Here is a 20,401-nt window from a genome sequence, read left to right on the forward strand (position 1 = left end):
ATTTTTAAAAGAACAGGTTATGCTTATTAGGTTAAAACAGAACAGAGAGGATTATACTAAGATTGACTCATCCATTATTCATATTTGAGAGAGACAGTGATAGAGAGGCTTGAATTGACAAAGAGAAAGACGCATCAACAGAAACTTTAATGACTGATATAACTGCCAGGGCAGCATACTAATTCTGCCTGCTTGAAGTGCCAGCATGTTTGTCCATATCGAATCCTCATACGTGTACAACAGGACAACAGCTTTGCACATTGTGTACCAGAACCAGAAACACAAGTGGAAAATTTTGGGAACAGGATTGTACTTTGCCACATAAGCAGCTCTTAAAATGTTGCAGCCCAAACAAAGCCTATTCAAAAAGTCCAGAAACCTCTAGTGTAATATTAGCTTCCTGGATTTTATTCAATTTCACATGACAAAAATAGTAACCTAGACTACGACATCCATTTCACTCAGTAGATGTGTCAAGCCACGAAGGTTTATACCAATTAAAAATATTGTATCTGAATTTCAATTCCCAAGCAGTTCAGGGGTAGAGGAGGCCTCCTACTCCTCATGGTATCACAGTATAAAAATAGTCTCTTTTCACCATGCTGGGAGGAACATTCAGAACCCCCACCCCCGCTTCTTAAAACAAAATGGGTCCCGGTCTGAGCTGTACTTTCAACAATCAGTCATCCATCAGATTCAATACAGCATTATTTTGCCATCCAACGTTTTTGTGTCAGTCACATCCTGTGTACATTTTCTCATCCCAGTAACGGCAATAAGATTTCACATGACACACAAAGAATCATTGCTTATGTGCTGATTCCTCACTTTTTTCTGGTAAAAGTAAACATACTGCAGAAATATTCAAAAATTGTGTCATCGTTTAGTTGTTGCTGCTGTGTTTTTCTTTTTTTTTAAATTAGTAAATCACAAGACAGCAGGACATCTCCTTAAACCGGAGCAATTCTTACATGTGATTGTCCTCAAATGAGATTACTCGTCCCATCCCAGAGTCAGAAAAAAAGGTTGTTGGGGGTTTGTGTCCTGTTTTTCATTAAAGGGGGAAAAGGGGTCACCCCCCGAGCTTTGATGTTACAATATCACGGTTTACTCGTACAGTTGGTTACATGAGGAAGTTTTCCTTATTCTTCAATTCCACCATGCTGTATGCTGACCCAAAACAACAAAAAAATGAGGTAGTATACAAAATCATACACGGTTAGTTAAAGTTTTAAGTAATTCAGTCTTTTACTTGGGAGTGGAGGGAAAGCCAACAATGTGAGATTTCCGGCTATTTCTATGCTTATGCTACCCAAAAATAATATATAATTGATGAAAGCATTGCTATCGAATCAGTCAAAGTTTTAAAGTGGTCAAAATAATTTGAAGTGTGATATATAATGATTATACAGGGTTTTTTTATTCTTTGAACATGTATCTTTTATGATGCCCCTGTGAATTTTTCATTTTTACAAATTCCTTGTCATCTCATTAGGGAAAATGCAAGATCTGGTCTGCATTAAAAGTGCTCTGTCAAAAAGCTGGACAACCACATTTAGGCTTAAGAATCAAACGAGGGTAAAAATAATTGCAAATAAGCAACATTTTCCTTTCGTTAATGATACTATATCAAAAACTGTCTTGAAGATGTAGGGGAAGAAGCTATGACTTGGCAAAAGCACAAATCGCAGAGATTAAAATGACATGTGATAGCTTGGTCACAGGTTAGAAATTACAGACAAACCTTTTGCTTAAAAAGTGCATACACAAAAACAATGAATAGGATGTCTTTCATTTTAGACATAAATGTACCACAAGGTATACACAGATGGTCATTTAAGATTTGTCTGTAATTATTAGAAAATATTCTTTCAGACAATTTTACAAATGTTGCCTAGTGATACCACAAATGTCAAAATAGCAGCTTACAATACCTCAAATTCTACTTGTACCATGGTGGTACACACGATCATGCCAGATTTCCAAATAAGACTTCACAATGTTCCCTTTTTTCAGATGAAATGACATTTTTGTCTTTATTGAAAGAGACATTTATATTTTAAGTCTGCAGTTAAGAAAAAAAAAAAGATCAATAAAATGTTGGGGCTATTAAATATATTTTCTTATACCCGCTTTTTTCAATATTATAAATACTAAAGACACTTGACATTAATATAAGACAATGTCGGGGGACTAAATGTAAAGATTAAAATAGTTTAAACAGTTTTCAAGTTTTCTACTTCATGAGAAAAAATATTAGGCGAGCACTAAAACAATGTACTTTAACCTCATAAGTTCAAGGTCCTTATGTAAAAAGCATCCATGAACCACAAAGGAACTAGACAAAGGCCAGTCACTCTGCGCAGTGAAAACCCAGACCTCTTTCATCATTTCAGCCTAACAAATTAGAGGCTAGTTCATCAAATGCGTAAAGATATTTAGGGTAAAACAAAATCCTCAAATGCAGTCAAACATACTGATAGGAACCAAAGAAGTACCATGCAAATCTTGCAAGACAACAGATTCTCAAACAAGAAACAATGTATTCTTTGCATGAGAAAGACAGCAAGGAGCAATGAGCAGGATAGACCAATCTCTACCAAATACCGAATACTATAGTTCCAAAAACCGAAAAAACATAGTCTGTACATAATATAGTACATAGAGTTGAAACGGTTGCCTTCTGCATCTTAAAGCAGTCTTGTTTTTGTTCTTTTGTTTCCTTTCCTTTCTCCTTACCCTCCTTTGCTTTATTAATTGATCCCGATCTCTTTGTTGTCCTCGATAAATCTAGAAAATGGGCGGCCGGGTCCCACCTCCATCCCGGATTTTTCCAGGCCGATCATGGGGGGGCTGTTGCCGGTGTGCGCCCGGTCCATGCCGCCGGAGAGGCTCCCCAGCGAGGGGATGGCGCCCCCACCCAGGCTGACAGGAAGCTGGGGAATGCCACCGTTCTGGATGACAGAGATCTCGTTGTTCTTCATGGCCAGGCCGTTGGTGATGGCTGCGGCGTACTGGTTCCAGAAGCTGGGGTCCACATTCATGGCCCGTGCTGCCAAGTCCTTCTGGAACATCTCGCCGAATTTCATGGCATCGCCGCCCAGCAGAGCCATGGGGTTCTCCACTGACAGGCGGCGCCCCCTCCTGGCAGGGGCATTGTTCCACATGTGAGTACCCATATGAACCTGTGTGAAGGGATTTAGAAAGCAAAAAAGCAACAAAAAAAAATTAAAAATATCAGACCTGATATCAGAACTCAGATTTGCTTCCCTCCTTCCAAAAAAAATCTCAGCTTTTGGACTCTGCTTTAACAGAGGTATCATTTTTCTTTTTGATTGCGGAAATAAAGACATTCAATTACCAACAGAATTTAAACTATTACTGAATTATTCACATTTAAAGCACTATTTATGAAGGTACTCTTGATGTTTTCATCACTTTTCAAAATAATTTCCCCCCTTTAAGTCATCTTTTTAGCGAGTCTAACAGAAGCATTGATATTTATCACTCATAATGTAATGCAATTTACTCTAATAAAATGCATCAAATGATAAAAAAGATATTGTGAAACACTTTTGTAAGCTTGTTTTTTTGTACAGCATTATTGCAGAACTGAGGTGAAAGAGGGATGAAATATGGTGTTGAACTGTTAAAAGACAGTTAAAGATGCCAAAACTTGCTAGTATGCCAACATATCATTACTAGTAAGCAATTTTACTATTTTAATTTTGATGAAGAGACATACATCTATAACAGCAGCAGATGAAGATATGCAAAACCTTCACAAGGCATGCTAAAATGCTTTGGGCAGCAAAATGTTTTCTTATTAATAGAATAAAAAACCTAAAGAAAAGGAATTTTGTTAAGTAAGTCTCATATGTTGATGTGAAACATGTATTTGTTATGTACATATTTGTTAATTTATGAAAATAAAAAATAAAAATTAATTAGAATGTAATTAGTTTTTCCGTGGATAAAACTAATTAATATTACTGATAATTATAATAACAAATTGATAGTATTATTATTGCTCATAAAGTAAACAAAGGTTACATGAATGATTTTCACAGAAGCGAACAAATTATAATTTCTATAAAATAGTAACACACGTCACACTGTTTTTTGGAAAAAAATTAATTTAAAAACATGTATTTCCCTCTAACGATTATGGTTATGGTTTTAAAAATGAATGCTGAGCTACAAAAAATATTTATGAATATATCACTGTGTTTATATATTTCCCATCAAATTATAATTTTGAATCCATATATAATGTGTCAGCAAAAAATTACTAAATTATTTGTAAACGTATCAGTTATTTGCATAAATTCCTGAAATAGATTAACAAAAAACATTTTCTAAATGTTTTCATTATTTATTATCATAATATTAAAATAATAAAACTACCAGCTCCTTTACTAGAAGGACAGTAGGACAATTAACCATATTTTCTGTATAATTAAAAAAATCTCAATTTAATGATTGTACTTAAAGGTAGTGTCTTCAATCATTTGTCATTTTATAGGGAATGAGAAATAAAACAGAAAATTTCCCATCGGTCTCTCTTCTCAAACAACAAATAAATATACCAGATTAGCATCCGTTACACTGCATGAATCTTAATTCTTAATAAATGACAATCTAATTAATGATAGGACATAGTGCTTAACACATCAGTAATTATTTACAAGAGCTTCAGACTGTACCTTCAAGTTTCCTTTTGTGGTAAACGCTCGACCGCAGATTGTGCAGCCGAAAGGCTTTTCACCAGTATGCGTGCGTTCGTGAATCTGCAGGGCACTGGCGGAGGAGAAGTTCTTCCCGCACGAGTGGCAGTTGTGTTGCTTGGGGGTCCGGCGGGGAGGTGGCGGCGCCAGCATGGGCGTGATGCTGGGGCTCATTGTTGTCTGGGGTGCCACGGAAACCTGGATGCCAACCGGCAGATGTTGGCCTTCGCTTATGGGGACCGGCTTGCTGTGCCCGTTCATCTCAATTTTGATCATGCTGGGTGCGGTGGTAACAAGACTCGGAGTGCTTTGGCTTGGGCCTAGAACAGAAACAGGTTTGAAATGTCTCAGTTAGTATTATTTTCATGTTATTCTATTTGCTTACATTCAGGCCTAGAGCAAAATCTAGTAAAAACATCGTATTACTTTTTCTGTTTATGTGTTATAAGTTCTGCATGCACACTTGATCTCAGATCATGCAAATGTATGAATACCCTTCTGCATTTTTAGTACATTTTTGGAAGCCCACAGGAATCAAGTTGTTGCAGTTAATGTCTTTACACTTACCACGATCTCTGCTCAGAAACAGCATTCCAAACGGACTCTCCTCCTTGATGAAGGGTCTGCCGGGTGGGGTAGCAGTTAGATCAAGTGCCCCTCCATTTTCAGGCACAGGGGCGGGTGAGGGAGTCTCTGATTTCTCCGACTTGACAGTGGCAGGTGTCTCCTGAGTCCCGTCAGGGATGTTGGCACCTGGCGACTTGGAGCGAAGACTCTCAGCGTGGCTAGGGGCAGGAGACAGGGCCTGCATGGAGCAAGAGGACTCAGACATTGCAGGGCTCCCAGGGCTCTGGCTCTCCAGGTCACCCACTGCTGAGGAAGAGTCATTTGTCAGGCGATCATTCTCCATGAAACCGTTCTCTGTCGCTGACTTGAGCCCACCAAAACAGTGGGTCATGTTCACGGTGGAGTCAATCATCTTCATTTGGTTTTCCAGGGCAGCAATACTGGAGATTACAGAGGGCGGGGAGTTCGGAGACATGCAGGAGTAAGGGAGGAGGGGTTTGGAGGGGTCGAAGTCTCCATCCTTGAACTCTGCCTCGTCCTCCATGGACTGCTCCATTTCATCCAGCAGATCGTCATCATAGCTGCTCATATCATCTAAGCTCTTTTCGTCAAAAAGTTCAGTGTCCATGTCCTGGAAGCCCTCAGGCAAAGGAGTGTTGGGGATCTGACCTCCCATGTGCATGCGGATGTGCTGCTGCAGGACCACGGCATTGGTGAACTTTTTCTGACAGATGGGGCATGAGTGCTGGACCCGTAGAGGGGGCTTGGACCTGTGCACACCAAAATGTGTTTTCAGGTTGCCTTTAGTGGTGAACGCCCGGCCGCATATCTTGCATTTGAAGGGCCTCTCCCCTGTGTGGATGCGGTAGTGCATCTTCAGGGCACTCTGACAGCTGAGCACGCGATGGCAGATGACGCACTGGTTGGGGTCGGTCATTTTTTTGTCGATGTTCTCCACCAGCTGCTGCAACTTCGAAGTCTCTGAAGTTTGCATAGAGTCAAGGAGGCCCCCGAAAGGAAACTTAGCCTTGAACTGATCAGAAATCATTGGAAGTACAGGGTTGGAGACTGAGGAGGGCGGGGTGATGGGTTCGGCAACCTGTGAGGTTGTAGTCGTGGTTGTGACGGTAGCCGACAGGGTGACTTGAGTCACTGTGGCAGTGCTCTCTCCCAGCCTAGTCGTGCAGGTGGGGGGCAGGTGAATCCCCTCTGGTTTCAGGACAGGGGGCCCATCTGGAATGAGGTTAGGCTGCGGAGACTCCAAAGCTGCAGACAGACTAGTCTCAGCATTGATGAGGTTGGGAGACAAGGACGTGCATTCGCTTGAATCGGGGGAGCGTCTCTGTGGTGACCTGCTTAAGGGTGTGAGGCTTGGAGAATCACTGTAGCCCCCCATGCTGGGCAAAGTGGGGGGGAGCTGGAGGCCCACTGAGGTGGGGACGGTCGGCAATACAGGCTTGCTGTCCAGCCAGGTGGTCACAGGCTTCTCAGGTGGCAAAGACATCCCATACGGGATGCCAGAGCTTGTGGGCACATTGTCGAGGTATTCTGGTACCGGGTAAGGGTTCATCTGAATGTGGGGGTACTTCTCTTTGTGCCTCTGAAAGTGAACCTTCAGGTTTCCCTTGGTGGAGAAGCGATTACCACAGATGTTGCATTTGAAGGGTCTCTCCCCGGTGTGAGAGCGCAGATGGATCTGCAGGGCACTGTCGCTGCCGAACACCTTAGCGCAGAACCTGCACTTATGCTTGAAGAAGGGGTCCTCAGAGCTGGGCTTGGTGTCAAACACCGAGACATTGGGCGGCTTCCCCTTGCGGTGCTTCATCAGAGCGGAGAGCGGGTCCAGGGCGTTGGCGGTGGCAGCGATGCTGGCCAGTGGGTTAGGGAAGATGACGCTACTGGAGGAGCTCTGAGGTAGCAGTGGCAAGTTGGAAGATGAGCTGAGGAGGCTGCTGTGCCCCAGCGAGGGGGGGCTCGATGAGTGGCGCGGTTGGGAGGAGGAGGAGCTGCCAGTTGCACTTCCCCCACCGTTTGTGTGCGTACTTGCGAGAGAGCAGGGGGGCAGCAGAGAAGAGGAGATTGTGCCACAGCCAGAAGGAGGGAGGCTGGATCCGACCGAGACCGAAGTGCTGTTGTTTATCCCTGGGTTGGACTGCCCGTTGCTGGCCTGCGAGACTCGGGACTGTGGGCCCTCCAGGGCAGACGTTAGTGAAACAGAGGTTTGCCCGTTAACCGAAGGGGGCATCCTAATGGGCAGCTGGTGGACAGGGGGTGTGATGAAGCCCTGCAGCTGGAGCTGGCTTGGGGTGGGGACTGAGGAGGGGCCCTGGGGGCCAGCGGAGGAGGTGGAGGAGGAGGCCAAGGCAGCCTGCAGGGGCTGCCTGTTCATCATAGCGACCTGACTGCGGATTTGCTCAATGAGCTGAAGCTGGTGTATCTGCTGCTGCTGCAGTGCCATCAGCTGATCCAGAATCATGGGGATGGCCACAGTGGGCACCCCGCCGGTCACTGCCCGGAAGCTCTGAGAGAACTGGGCCACGGCCACCCTGGTGCTGTGGAGGGTCTCGAGGGTCACGTTAGTGTTTGGCATGGCGTAGCTGGTCAGAGAGGATGGGGCGTCGATCTGAGGTAGGGGAACGTCCGGCGGGGACGAGGCCTCCGGTTCCTCCGGCTCGACCGTCTTCTCGGGGGACTCTTCCACCTCCATGGGCTCGTCCTCCTTCTCGGCCACGCCCTGGAGCGCTAGCTCCGCGCACCCATCGTCGCCCTCGGTGGCCGTTCGGCTGTCGTCGGCGTCCTCGCTCTCGGCCGGGTCGCTCGGGCAGCTGGGAGCCGGGGACAGCTCGGCAGGGTACTCCTGCGTGTCGGGCGTCGCCTCGTCCTCATTCACGATCAGAACCAGGGGGTTCTTGGTGCAGCTCTTCAGGTGCTCGCAGAAGTCAGACCACTTGAAGAACTCGGCGCAGCACTTCTCGCACACGTGGGTCTCTTCACTCCCGCTCCGGCTCTCGTTCCCACTGTCTGCATCGTCCACTCCTTCCCCCGGAGCTGCTGCAAAGGGGGGAGGGTGTTGAAGAGTGCGATTGGGAGGGGGAGAGGGGGGCAAGGACAAGAAAAGAAGAAAATAAATCAGGAGAAATTCATTAGGGATTCTACACAACAGCCCCTGCTAAGATTTAACCTTTTTTTTCTTTTTTAACATAACCAAAATCAATATTTTTTTTTTACTCTGAACAAATTGCCCTACTTCACCAATTCTCAAGACCCAGTTTGTGTATTCTATCCCTCTCCTTATACCCAGCTAATAATTTTCTTTGCACAATCCATCAAATTATGAGGGCCTATCAATTGTGGATACTGCCGCTTAATGAAATTCCATAGACACTATTGATTTCCAATATTTTCATACAATTCACAGCTGCCTTGTCTGTTGGGTACAAATCAAGTCTTTGATAGACTCATTAGGATTCTCCTTTGCTATCAAGCATCCTCATTTCCACCAGAATTCGAAATGCCTTTGCCACTTCACTTAACATTACCAAACTAATATGTAACCTCTGTGTTTAAAGCAGCAGGTACACTTAACCTTAGCAACTACATAGAACAGGAATTTATAGTTTGAGAATAATAATATAGGTTTTTCGTATAGTTAATATCCAAAAATGAATGTTCCATATTTATCCTGACATACAATGAAGTTGAGAAATAAAAGTTGCATTTTTTTTTCATTCACAAATGAGAGACATTCTCTTTTTAAGAGAGGAAACATCAAGTTCTTTGGTACCTACTTTCTTTTTTCTTTCAAAAAAAAGGACTCAACAAATTACATGCTAGTGCCATGGCAGAAAAGCCACTAATTAGTTGCATATGTTTAATCACTGTTATAAGAAGCCACTTCCTCTTGCTTGTGTTGTCATCATCCACCATGTAACAAGCATGTTCAATGAACACAGCTCTAATTCACACCTGATCAAATATGTCACTGCACAGGATCGAGAAACCAGCAAGAGCAACATTTATGTCTACTTGTCATATGTTTCTATAGATCTGTAGCAGATCTCTGGCAGATGGCACTTTAATTATTCTCTGTTGTGTTCCTTCTACATTCATGACAGTCTTCATCGCCACTTTAGCTCTAACACTAGCTATATCATCTGAAACCATCCAACTTAATCAGACAATATGAAAATGTCTTGCTTTATTTTACCTATTGCAAACAAGACACATGCATTGTTCTGTAGCCCAGCTGTGTCACTCTCAAGATAGTAATGGATAATCTGACAGTTTGACATGTGAAAACTGACAGTAAAAGAAAATGTGCTGAATTACAGAGTGCTGAATGCCACCATGACATGAAGATCCTTTTTGTGAACATGGTTTCTGTGACATTTCACTTCATGACATTTTTGTTTGGCCACATAAATAATCACAGTTATGACGCTTGATTATTTTTGGTAATCACAAATAAAACCGAGGTAAAAACATGGCACAATTGCTGTTTAGATTTAAATCAAACAAAAATACTAATTAAAATGACGTGTTTTGTGCAGTTTATCTATTTTAATCTTTATCTGCACACTGTTTTTAAATAATATTGTAATTCAGTCATGTGAATACATCCTACAGTTTCCTCACCACCGCAAAAATAATAATCACGATCAAATTGTCTTGTTCCGGCAATGTATTCAAAAGCAACAAGGCCTCAAAACACAAAAGGCACGCACATTCAAACAGGGAAGCTCTCTGAGTGCTTTACTTGTCAGATCAGTCCGAATGTTTCTGAATGCCATCCCCCGACGTACTCAAGCACACACTGTGGTGCCGCCTTTGTGACTCCCCTGCATTAAAGACTGGTACACACTGCTCAAAAGATGGTGCAGTGTGTTCCTACTCCACTATTGTCATTTCAAAGAGTGGGCCGGATGACCCGTTTCCTTGATTCTTTTTTTTTTTTTTTTGCTATGGCTTGGGTCTCTTTAAATGATTAATTAGTAAAGGAATTTATCATCCTGTTCTAATTCCTTGCCATGGGGGCATTCCCACCATTTGGGTCTGGGTTTATTTTATATAATTAATAATCAACAAAAAAAAAGCCTTTGGAGGAACTATTAGCTATTATTCGGTGCCCTCGGCACAGCTGACGCCATTCTCAGAAATAATTTTATTTTAATATGCAGAGTGACTCACCGAAATGACCTAAAAAGCCATAAATATTATCTTCTATATGATAACTGGAACATGAAATAGTTTCTCAATAACTGATACTTCAATTCAATAGCCTTGCATTTTCTCGCTTTATATTTGCATGTGTTAAGAAATACTGTGATCTTTCAATCTATATCATGCATTTCTGAGTGTTTTCATAGCACATAACACGATGCATTGGAAATGGGGAAAAAAAACGTGCGCATAAGCACAAATCTCTTTAAACGATCAACTGACAGAAGGGCTCATTTACATAATTGAGGGTCGAAAGGTCAGGTTAAATTAGTAGGAATTGTTGAGGGCAGATTAGTTAGTAGCATAGGCATTATTGTCATTTTTTATATTTAGTTTTCCTAATGTATTTACAATTTTTCTTTTGAACAAAATCAACAACATTTAAATTTTGTGTTCACTTTGTTAGAGTGAAACAATCGTGTTTTGGTTTGACCATGTAATAAGCCATACAATAAATTCAGCTAAAACAATTTGATATCACAACTGACACAGAAGCAAGATATGCACACTACTGGAAAATATTCGGAGAAAATAGATTGAATTTATAAATCAAAATGTGTCAGACAATTAAAAAATGTATTTGCACCCTTGCAAAAATTCAGATTTTATAAATGTTTTATATGGTTATTTGAAAGAGATAATGCTGAACAAATAGCGGACATATACAATTTTTCTGGACATCCCATTGCAAAACCACTGTACTGCCAAGAGCACTGCGTTCAAGAACAAGCAGAATACACTCAATTAGATCATTTAACTGATGAACAAAATTCTGCAAAACGTGAGATGATGATTATTCTTTATATGTGCTTAAAATATCTAATTTTAATCTATTATTGTCCATGTTATCGCAAAGTTTTTAATTAAACGTCACCACTTTGAGAAACTGTGTTACAGATGTGAAATTACATTTTTTTAATATTGAGATTTTGTAGGGAACCAAAGAGAAAAAGCAACCCTTTGATCTTAATAAATAAAAATAATTTGTATCACAAATCCAGCAGCTGTTTAATAGTGTATAATTGGCCAAAAAAAAAACCTAAAGTATAATTTCATTTTCTATAGTGCGTAAACATATTTATATTCTAACAGCAGCAAGTGGGCTTGGAATTTCAGTCTATATTGCTAGTGCGTTAGAAACAATATACAAAAAAATATACCCAGGAAATCTTTAATCTATAAATGAAACTTATGAGGTATTTTATTTTCAGGAGGTTATCAGGGTTGTGAGGTACAATGGGTGGGTTAAACAGGTCACCAAGGACAATTTCACAATGGGATTTGTAAGGCCTATTGATACATTCTTAGTTTTTTTTTTCTTTATTCAAAATATACCTTCGCTACATTCAGTCAGTTCTCTGTCAATAAGCTTATCAGCCACAATAAAAGCCAGTGTTCTAACGAACGCATTTAAATAAATACAGCGGACAGCAGTACACTTTTAAGTCCGTTCAAATGTATATTTGCTTATGACATATCAGCTGCGTCCAGATCTTGCTTTTAAATGTAAAAGAGTATTTTAAATTCCTGCTGGTGTGTGTGTGTGTGCATGTGTGTGTGTGTTTTGAGAGAAAGAGAGAGAACTGTATTGATTCACATGTAGCACAAGGAAAGGGGCATAAAAAGCCAATTCGCTTTTCATTCCTTTAAAAGTCTTTCCCCTCTCAAATGCAAATATGAAGCTCAAGACAATCAATAGAAGAATGGTAGACTTAGAATCATTGTATCCGCTATCTTCCAGAGCAATCTTTGGCATGCTAATTGAAACCACTAATCTGACATATTATATCAGATAAAGTATTCATGCTCTCTACTGATTAACTAAAAGCCACAGAGTAATCTATTGAGCAATGTATTGAGCAATTACAAACTCACCATTCTTAACAATTTCCAGATAAATTTACAAGATGCACACACACACACACACACATGCACACAAACACACACACACATCACAATCACTATTTTCAAATTCTAAACATGACTATTTAAAGTTTAGCTTCCTTTCAAGATGTTGAAAAAGCAATCAGCTCTATTTCTTGAGATTGTCTATCACTTGGTACCACTTTAAGGCCCGCCGGTTTGAAAACAGCAACTTTTTTTTTACAAGAGCTGTTTCTTTTTTTCTGCCCTTGTTCAAACCTTTTCTTGAAAGAAAGCAAATGGAATGCAATAAATGTCTGTTCCTCCACAGGTCCAGAGCCCCGTTAACATAAATCGCATTTAAACGCTCCTGCTTTTGTCCCACGATGGAACGCTCTTATGACATCACATGTTCACGTATTTCCAAGGTTACGCGGGTGCAGGACGGTGGGGCCCGCAGCCTCTCGTGAAGCACGATAAATTAGGGAGAGCTGATTGCGCTGCACCCCTCCTTTAAAATGCATTCCTTTAAAGTATTTAAGAAAGCTTGGAATCTTTAAAAGAAAGATGAATCACTGCAGGTCTGACCCAAGCTGTGAGACAGAAGGCAGAAAATAAGGAAGCCTGCTGAGCAGAACAATGTTGAGAAATTCCTGCATGAATGACACTTTTTTTCCACTGCCCCTAACCACCCACCCCCCCCCCCCTCCACAAACACACACACACACACACACACACACACTCACACAGCCACACACACTCTCACTGCTTGGCTCCGTGTGTCCTGTACAGACAGCCCGGTTACAAGGGTAGATGGGAGAGGGTGCTTGCGAACGTGCCGACAATGTCCCTCGTCTCTCAGCTAGCCTCTTGCGATGTGCGTGACGGGCTAACCCCTCCTCCTCCTACTCCTCCTCCTCTTTCTCGGCGTCCCGCGGCTTTACACCTGTGACGGAGTCACCGGGAGCTCTCTCTGTTTCACAGACGGGACCCTCTTACTAACGGGTACAGTATGACTCTATTTGCTTCCTAACACTGAGGCCTTTGTCACTGTATGCAGATGTGGAACAGCCCAAACATTAGCGATTTGTTTGTGTACGCTTGTGATACAGTACTCAATAATGGCACTTTTGTACCCAGATGCTGGATTGCATCATGTTGACTGGCCCTCTTAATTGGGCATCATATTTATGTACATTTCCAGTGCTTGACTATAATTAAAAGACAGCCATCTATGTGCACTCTTTCTCTCTCACACACACATGCACACACACAAACACATGTACACACACACACACACGCACACATACATACATACACACACACACTCACATACATACCTACATATATACACACACACGTACACACTGCTTTTCTGAAACATCTTTGGCACATCTTGGTGGGTGGTCCTAATGCCTGCACCAAATGGTGAGGCTGGATTTAAAACAAAAGCCAAACAAAGCTGCAAAAAGGGAAATGAGGGACTACCATGTTGTTATTGCTCTCCCTGGAAGTTTCTTGAGTTTTCCAAATGCACAGTAAGACACACACACACACACACACACACACACACAATCCTACTATTATATCAGACTTTGCAATAATGGTAAGATACAAGGGTTACACTAAACCTGTTAAAACATATGAGCGCTACCAACACATTTCCAAAATATTTATACCAACATCATAAACACATAATCCTGAAGCTGGTGCACTGGTGACATTCATCTCATGTCACTGCTTGACTTTATCAACATAAACTGAAACAAATAAATTGAATTAACTAAAGGCAACATCAAAACCATACAGGTGTGTTTTTGTGTGAGCGTGGTGTGTGCAATATAAGTGTTACGGGTTTAAATAAATATATATATGTGTGTGTGTGCTTTATTATATATATTTATATATATATATATATATACCTGTGCGTGTGTGTTTTCATTACAAAAAAAGCAAATAGCGCAGGAAAAGGAAAAAAGAATCCTGAACAGAGATTGTTCTCAGAGGTGTAGGCCCCTGGGGACAGCTCTGAATGACTGGGTACTGAGGAAGTGCTCGGATGAAAGTCTGTCTCTCAGCGTTAACACTTTCTACAACACGGGCAAGCCGTCGGTGCCAAGGTCAATGGTGCAGATGTGGTAATTGCATTATGAGCTTGACATCTAGCGGCCGCCCCTGGCAGGGCAAGGCAGGCAAAGGTTAAGTCAGCAGGCCCTATCAAAGCGCTCCTAACGACCCCCCGATACCCCCCGTCTGCTCAGGGAGGCCTACAGAAGCGTGTTGGCGTTCCATACAATCTGTACCTTCACTAGAAGGCCTCACAAAAAGGGCTCCTAATGTGCTACATTTGACAACAACGCAAAACCAATACAAAGGGGACGCGCAAAAAAGGTCAAGTCGACTCCAGGGCTTAAGTAATGTATAAATACCAATTAAACACCAACTGGGAAGTGGAGATGACAGCCGCGCGATCATGGCAGAGATCTTATCAAAGAGAAAGAAATTAGGGAACAGGCTCCATGTTAAAGATATTTTAATACACCTGCGTTCTGTAAAATTTAGTTTCCCTATAGGTTGTTCTGCCTGGGTGCTGTTGGGTAATAGGAAGTGGGGTTTTAGCTGAGCGAGAGTGAGTTGAGGCAGGTATTTTGGCCTGGTTGTGTCCCAGACGTATTTGAACAAAATTGATATCGGCGGAACAGGTTGTCCAAGATGCATTAGTGCGCCATAAAGAACTGTTAGCTTTGATGTTCTGAGCTGAACCACCGGGCAGAAATTGATCACAACTGAATGAATCACGTTTATCGGCGGACCTAAGCTAACATAACCAATATTTAATCATCTATTCGACTGCTGACACCTGTCTTTTCTTTCTTGACAGATGTACTAACTGAAGGATTTTTTTTCATTCCATCTTAAATTTCAGACAATCGGTGTTACATGCGGCCAACTCAAAGGCAGATTCACACAGCATTTATTTTTGTTACGGGAATTAACGCATCAGTGTTTTGTCAGGATAGTCAAAGGATAGGAAATATTGTTAAATTTTACTGTTTACCTCTAAGAAACCATGGCGAAAAACAGTCTGAAAACTAGAAATGCTTCACTGCCATCCAGAATGCTGCTTAACCTACCAATTTGATGAGCAAGTTAAAATACACTTTAAAAATATAAATTATCCATTTCTTTCACTTGATGTCCTGATGTTACCTAGTCCAACAGTTAACCTTTAATTTGCATATTAAATATTCTTCTAATATTTCTTATGAAATCAAACCTTTCGTGCTGAATGAAATCACAAATAACAACCATTCAGGTGACAGATTATCTTTCGAGCACCTAACATGAGGTGGTGTGCATTGGTAGAGGGTGAGGGGTTATCATTCTTAGTTCGCTTCTAATTGTAATCATTTCTGAACTTAAGTAAAAACAGTTAATGTGCAGATACAATAATCCCTCACCAGATAACCACTGTTTTAGTTGATCCACAAATTGATCAACTAAAACCAATTATTTAAAAAAAATATCATGCTCTCTAAATGCAAGTAACCGTTACATTAGTATCAGCTCAGTTATTTCACCCGTTTGTGTACTAATTAGTGTTCGCTAATTTGGATACTTTTTAAATGAATAACATGCATGCCCAACAAGGCAATATGATTTGCCTATTGGTAAAGCAGAATCATATGTATGGATGAGATGTATGCCAGTATGCATTTTCTTCTTTTTTATTTCAATTGTGCCTTCAGAAGTACCACATGGCTAGCATAGAATAGTAGCAAAATAATACCACAAGCCATATATTTTTTTCAAACATCTAAAAATAAAATAGCCTGTCTTTATAACCAAGAGATATACATATACTAAATTCTGTTTAAATAGCCTATATAATCATGTCATAGGTGTAGAACTGTCAAAGACTCCAGAAAGATGGGAACAGCAACGATTTGTCCAGGGTACCCAAGTAGCTTTTAAGATCATCACTAAAAATGCTGACTTCAAAGATATCATCTTGCCCATACATATGTGAAGGAACAGTGGATTTCAGCTTGTCACTACAGCATTATGGGAGAATTCTGAGTTCTGAAGAGGATCTGCCTTTACACTATGGTATCTATGTGAAAGACTACATTTTTGTAAGCAAAAATAATTACACCCTCACAGAAAATATTTGTCTTAAAGTCATCTTATTTGACTGCTGTATTTGACAGACCAAACTCACACGAGTGTGAATGAAAAAAACATACTGTATGGAGTTGACCATTTATAACCATATTATATTACAATGTATTATGTGACCAGAAATGTCAAAGCAATATTGAAAAAGCAAACAATGCCAGCAGAAATGTGTTATGAGATAATTACTCTAAATTATGATATGATATGTACACCAACTCTATCCAATTCAAAGTAAAATAAATTCTAATTTTGAAAGAATGTGTCAATTCAACTTGCCAACATTTTTTAAAGCACCCGCCTTCATCCATAGTTCTTCATCCACTACATCTGTGAAACACAATTGGTAGAAATTACTTCATAGGATTATGGTATTAAAGATTATGGTCTTAAGGTCTGCATATAATAATCCATATGCAATAAGGATGAACATGCATTTACCAGTATAAGCAGATTTTCAAAAATATTTTCTAAATGACATAGGATAAGGAACATAATTTGAAAAAATTTCAAAGTAATAAATGATGAGTATCAATGTACTTCTGAACTACCACTAGACAAAACGTGTTTTTTTCAACTCCTTTTTATCGGTAGCAATTTTGCGTTTTGAGAGTGTTCGTATTCAGTCGGTTGTAGTTGTTTCTATTGCTATAACTTTTTATTCTGAATTCCTCATAGAGATGAGAGTATAGAAATCACATAGAGAGACTCTTTCACGCCGCTAGAATAAACCCTTTCAACTGGTCATGTTGTCATTGAGACTGATAGGAAACAAGCCAAGTGCGAGATTGTATGTGATAAGGTAAACAAAAAACATTACCATGACAAAAAGATACTTTGCCCTTAATCTGCCCCAGCATATGCAAGGCTTTCTCTTTAACCTCGACAACAACTGAAATCAAATGTGGAAAAAGATTCGAAAGATCAGATAATACTTGATCTCGTCTTCCATTTCCTTCCCACTATGAGTTCCCTTCCACTTCACAGAGTAGACAAAATACAAATCGTATAATTTGCAGCAAAAAGAAAACATGCTTTTTTTTACACTTCGTTTTAAGAAAAATAAGACATACACGTTTAGCGCGAAAAAGGCAACCAGCTAATGCACAGCAAAAAAAAAAACTGAAAGGCATTCCGAAAAATTCAATAACATAGAAGACACATAAAATGTACGTGAAATCTGCAATCAAAGTAAAATTCTTAGAGCCTACTGTACTGACCTTGCCACAAACTACTTAAACATTTACTCATAATCTAGCCAAACTCTAAAGTCATGACATCGTATCGGAGAGATTCTCGCTAATAATACAGCGGACTTTAAAATTAAACATAATCTCGGTGAGGTGTAATGATTGCATTCCTCTTTTTAAAAATCTAATTTTTACATTTGCTTATTTTAAAAATAAGAATACTGGCAACGTTAAAATTTCTGTGACACGAATAATGTAGCCACATTTAATTTCTCAGTGTTTAAATTTGAGGTAATTCGGACTTTCTCATGGCTGGGTTTAAACGTGTGCATACAGCTGTATTATATCATGCATTGTGAGATTAATGAATCCTAATACTGACAATTAATTTAACCTGTTTATATTATTATATGGCAACTGTCGAATGCATCTAGAAGTAAACAGCAATTCACCACATTATGGTATATAAATAAGACACACCGCAAACCATGGAGTGTTAATCATGTTCCACAGCAGAAAAAGGAAATAGTGGTGCTAAAAGTTAAGCTTTATTTTTAACTCCGTTCGTCGGTCTCTTGGTTGAAACCGGTTGAAGCCTTACCCTGACTGGCTAACTAAGGCTTCAAAAACTTTAACGAGCTAGCCCATGGGCACAGCCTCTCTCTTCTGGACTTAAATTCTGTCTGCTTCTAGAATTTAAACTGAAAGTGGTAATTAGCGTCAATAATTAAATGTATCACTAGCAATTTTATGATAGGCCTATTTGATTTTGAAAAGACTACACATCTTGTTGATTTCTCAGAATACAAGGCAGCAATTGAGAGGCACGACACTGAACTATACTATGGAAATAGTGTAGGTACTTCCTTTGAACCAACTGATTCAATAAAACGAGTATTTAAATATGAGTATTTTATACATTTTATACCGGTGTCAATAAAAGTACCAAAATATAACGCCCTCAACTGAAGCCCGTATCTTATCAGTAGAATCACAACGGATGTCAAAGGCTACATTTGTAGCGCGAGTTTCATCTAGCCTTCAAAAAAGTTGGCTGCACATTTTGTGAAATTGTGCAACTTGCGTGGACCTGTTAATTCTTTTAAAATAGTCGCATATTACCCTATATTTCGTCCATTAAGAGTATCCAGAATGACTTACCATTTTCTGAAACTACCCCTGCTAGTGTCGGTTCCTCGTCCGATTTGAGATGCTGTGGCTTTGCTTGCTTGCGGCGGGACATGCTGCTGGTACGCTGAGACTTGTTTCTGCTTTTTGCAGATACATCAGCAGCGAGCGAATAAAAAAATGTTCACAAATAGTCGAGTTGCAAAATTACGGAAATTAGCTGGTGTTGCTGTTGTGTGGATTGCGCATGTCGGTATATAATTATGATAGTGAATAATGCATTGCGATTAATGGTGCTGTGTGAGGGGGATTGGCTGAAATCCAGCGGACACGCACTAGATATGGAAATGAGGGACGGACTCAGCAATTAGCTGTTTCGCTCTCAAAACTATCTGTCTCCCTGCTCGCTGTCCACCTCCTCCGACAACGAATACACCGTGTATTACGCCCTACACTTAGGGGGTCTTCACTTGTGGAAGGTCAGACTGTTTTCCTTTTTTGTGGAGTTTTGCCTCTTAAGTTCGAGATTCATCGCGAGCTTGTTTGGTCTTTTCTGTCCCACACTTCAGTCATCGTTGTTGTATGTTCCACTGGCTTTAAATGCTACGTTGATAATGACGGACTAATACAGACTTTATCAAATGAGTTCATATTTTTCCATTCATTGTCTCGCGTTCTCTGGTTTCTATTGACGACTGTCCCATGAATGTTCTCTCATTCTCTGGTTCGGGGACTATGAGGGTCCTCCTAGTTTTATTTCTACAAAATTGTTTACTAAGTCGTCCTTTTAGGTTATTTCCTACATTTCACGTGCATTTACGTCGTCCTTTATTAGGCTACAAGAGTTCCTGGCGGGTGGATTTCATTCCCGGTGAAACGGTGGGTAAAGTCAGCGTTTTTGAAGGCAAGTGTTTTTTTGTTTTTTTCTGAATACGTAAACAGCAAAGAAAAAAAAAACTGTTCAGCAGTTCAGTTATTGTATTGCCGGCCCCGCTTAATGTTCGTATAGGCTCCTGAAGTCCGTTAGAATAACAATAAACTCCTTCGAATTGTTGGAAAAGTTTTACAGGAACGGAGCACCGGGTTGCCTTCGGGCAGTCCGTACGTTGTGTCAAATGACGGCAAACGTCTTCGAGTCTTCCCTTTCACCGGAAAAGAAAGAAAAGAGAGAAAAAGCACACACTGGACGGTATGGGTCAGGTCCTCTCTCTTTCCTCTCGACACCACATACACTGTCGGCTGTGCGGTCACCCCGAGTCGCTGTCCAAATTCCCTTCTCCGGATTAAAGCGTCATTTAGGTTAGAATGTATGATCTTTCCTTTTTCTGCTCCAACTCTTCGGATTCCATGTACAGATGAGACGGGCATAAAAGTTTGACGAGTGCGTGTAATGGATCTTTACGAGATGACCGCTCGGTAAAGGAGAGGTTTGATGTTACTGTTGTTGCCTGTGTCTTTATCTCCGCGTGTGCAGACTGTTGTTATGTGTGCGAGAGAGTTAAGCTGCAGTCTTTAGTGTGGCCCATTGCG

At 40.6% G+C, this 20,401-nt stretch overlaps 1 protein-coding gene across 1 annotated transcript; it reads right to left on the reverse strand.

The window, feature by feature from the left end:
* Window positions 1-114: 114 nt before the first annotated feature.
* LOC135258164 (sal-like protein 3) lies at window positions 115-20,401 on the reverse strand. Its single transcript, XM_064341462.1, has 4 exons — window positions 18,905-20,401; window positions 5,295-8,345; window positions 4,707-5,047; window positions 115-3,185 (listed from the first exon to the last, which is right to left on the reverse strand). The coding sequence occupies exons 1-4, from the start codon at window positions 18,984-18,986 to the stop codon at window positions 2,754-2,756; spliced, it is 3,906 nt and encodes a 1,301-aa protein (XP_064197532.1). The 5' UTR covers window positions 18,987-20,401; the 3' UTR covers window positions 115-2,753.

This window comes from Anguilla rostrata, chromosome 1, assembly GCF_018555375.3.
Source record: "Anguilla rostrata isolate EN2019 chromosome 1, ASM1855537v3, whole genome shotgun sequence".
NCBI lineage: Eukaryota > Metazoa > Chordata > Actinopteri > Anguilliformes > Anguillidae > Anguilla > Anguilla rostrata.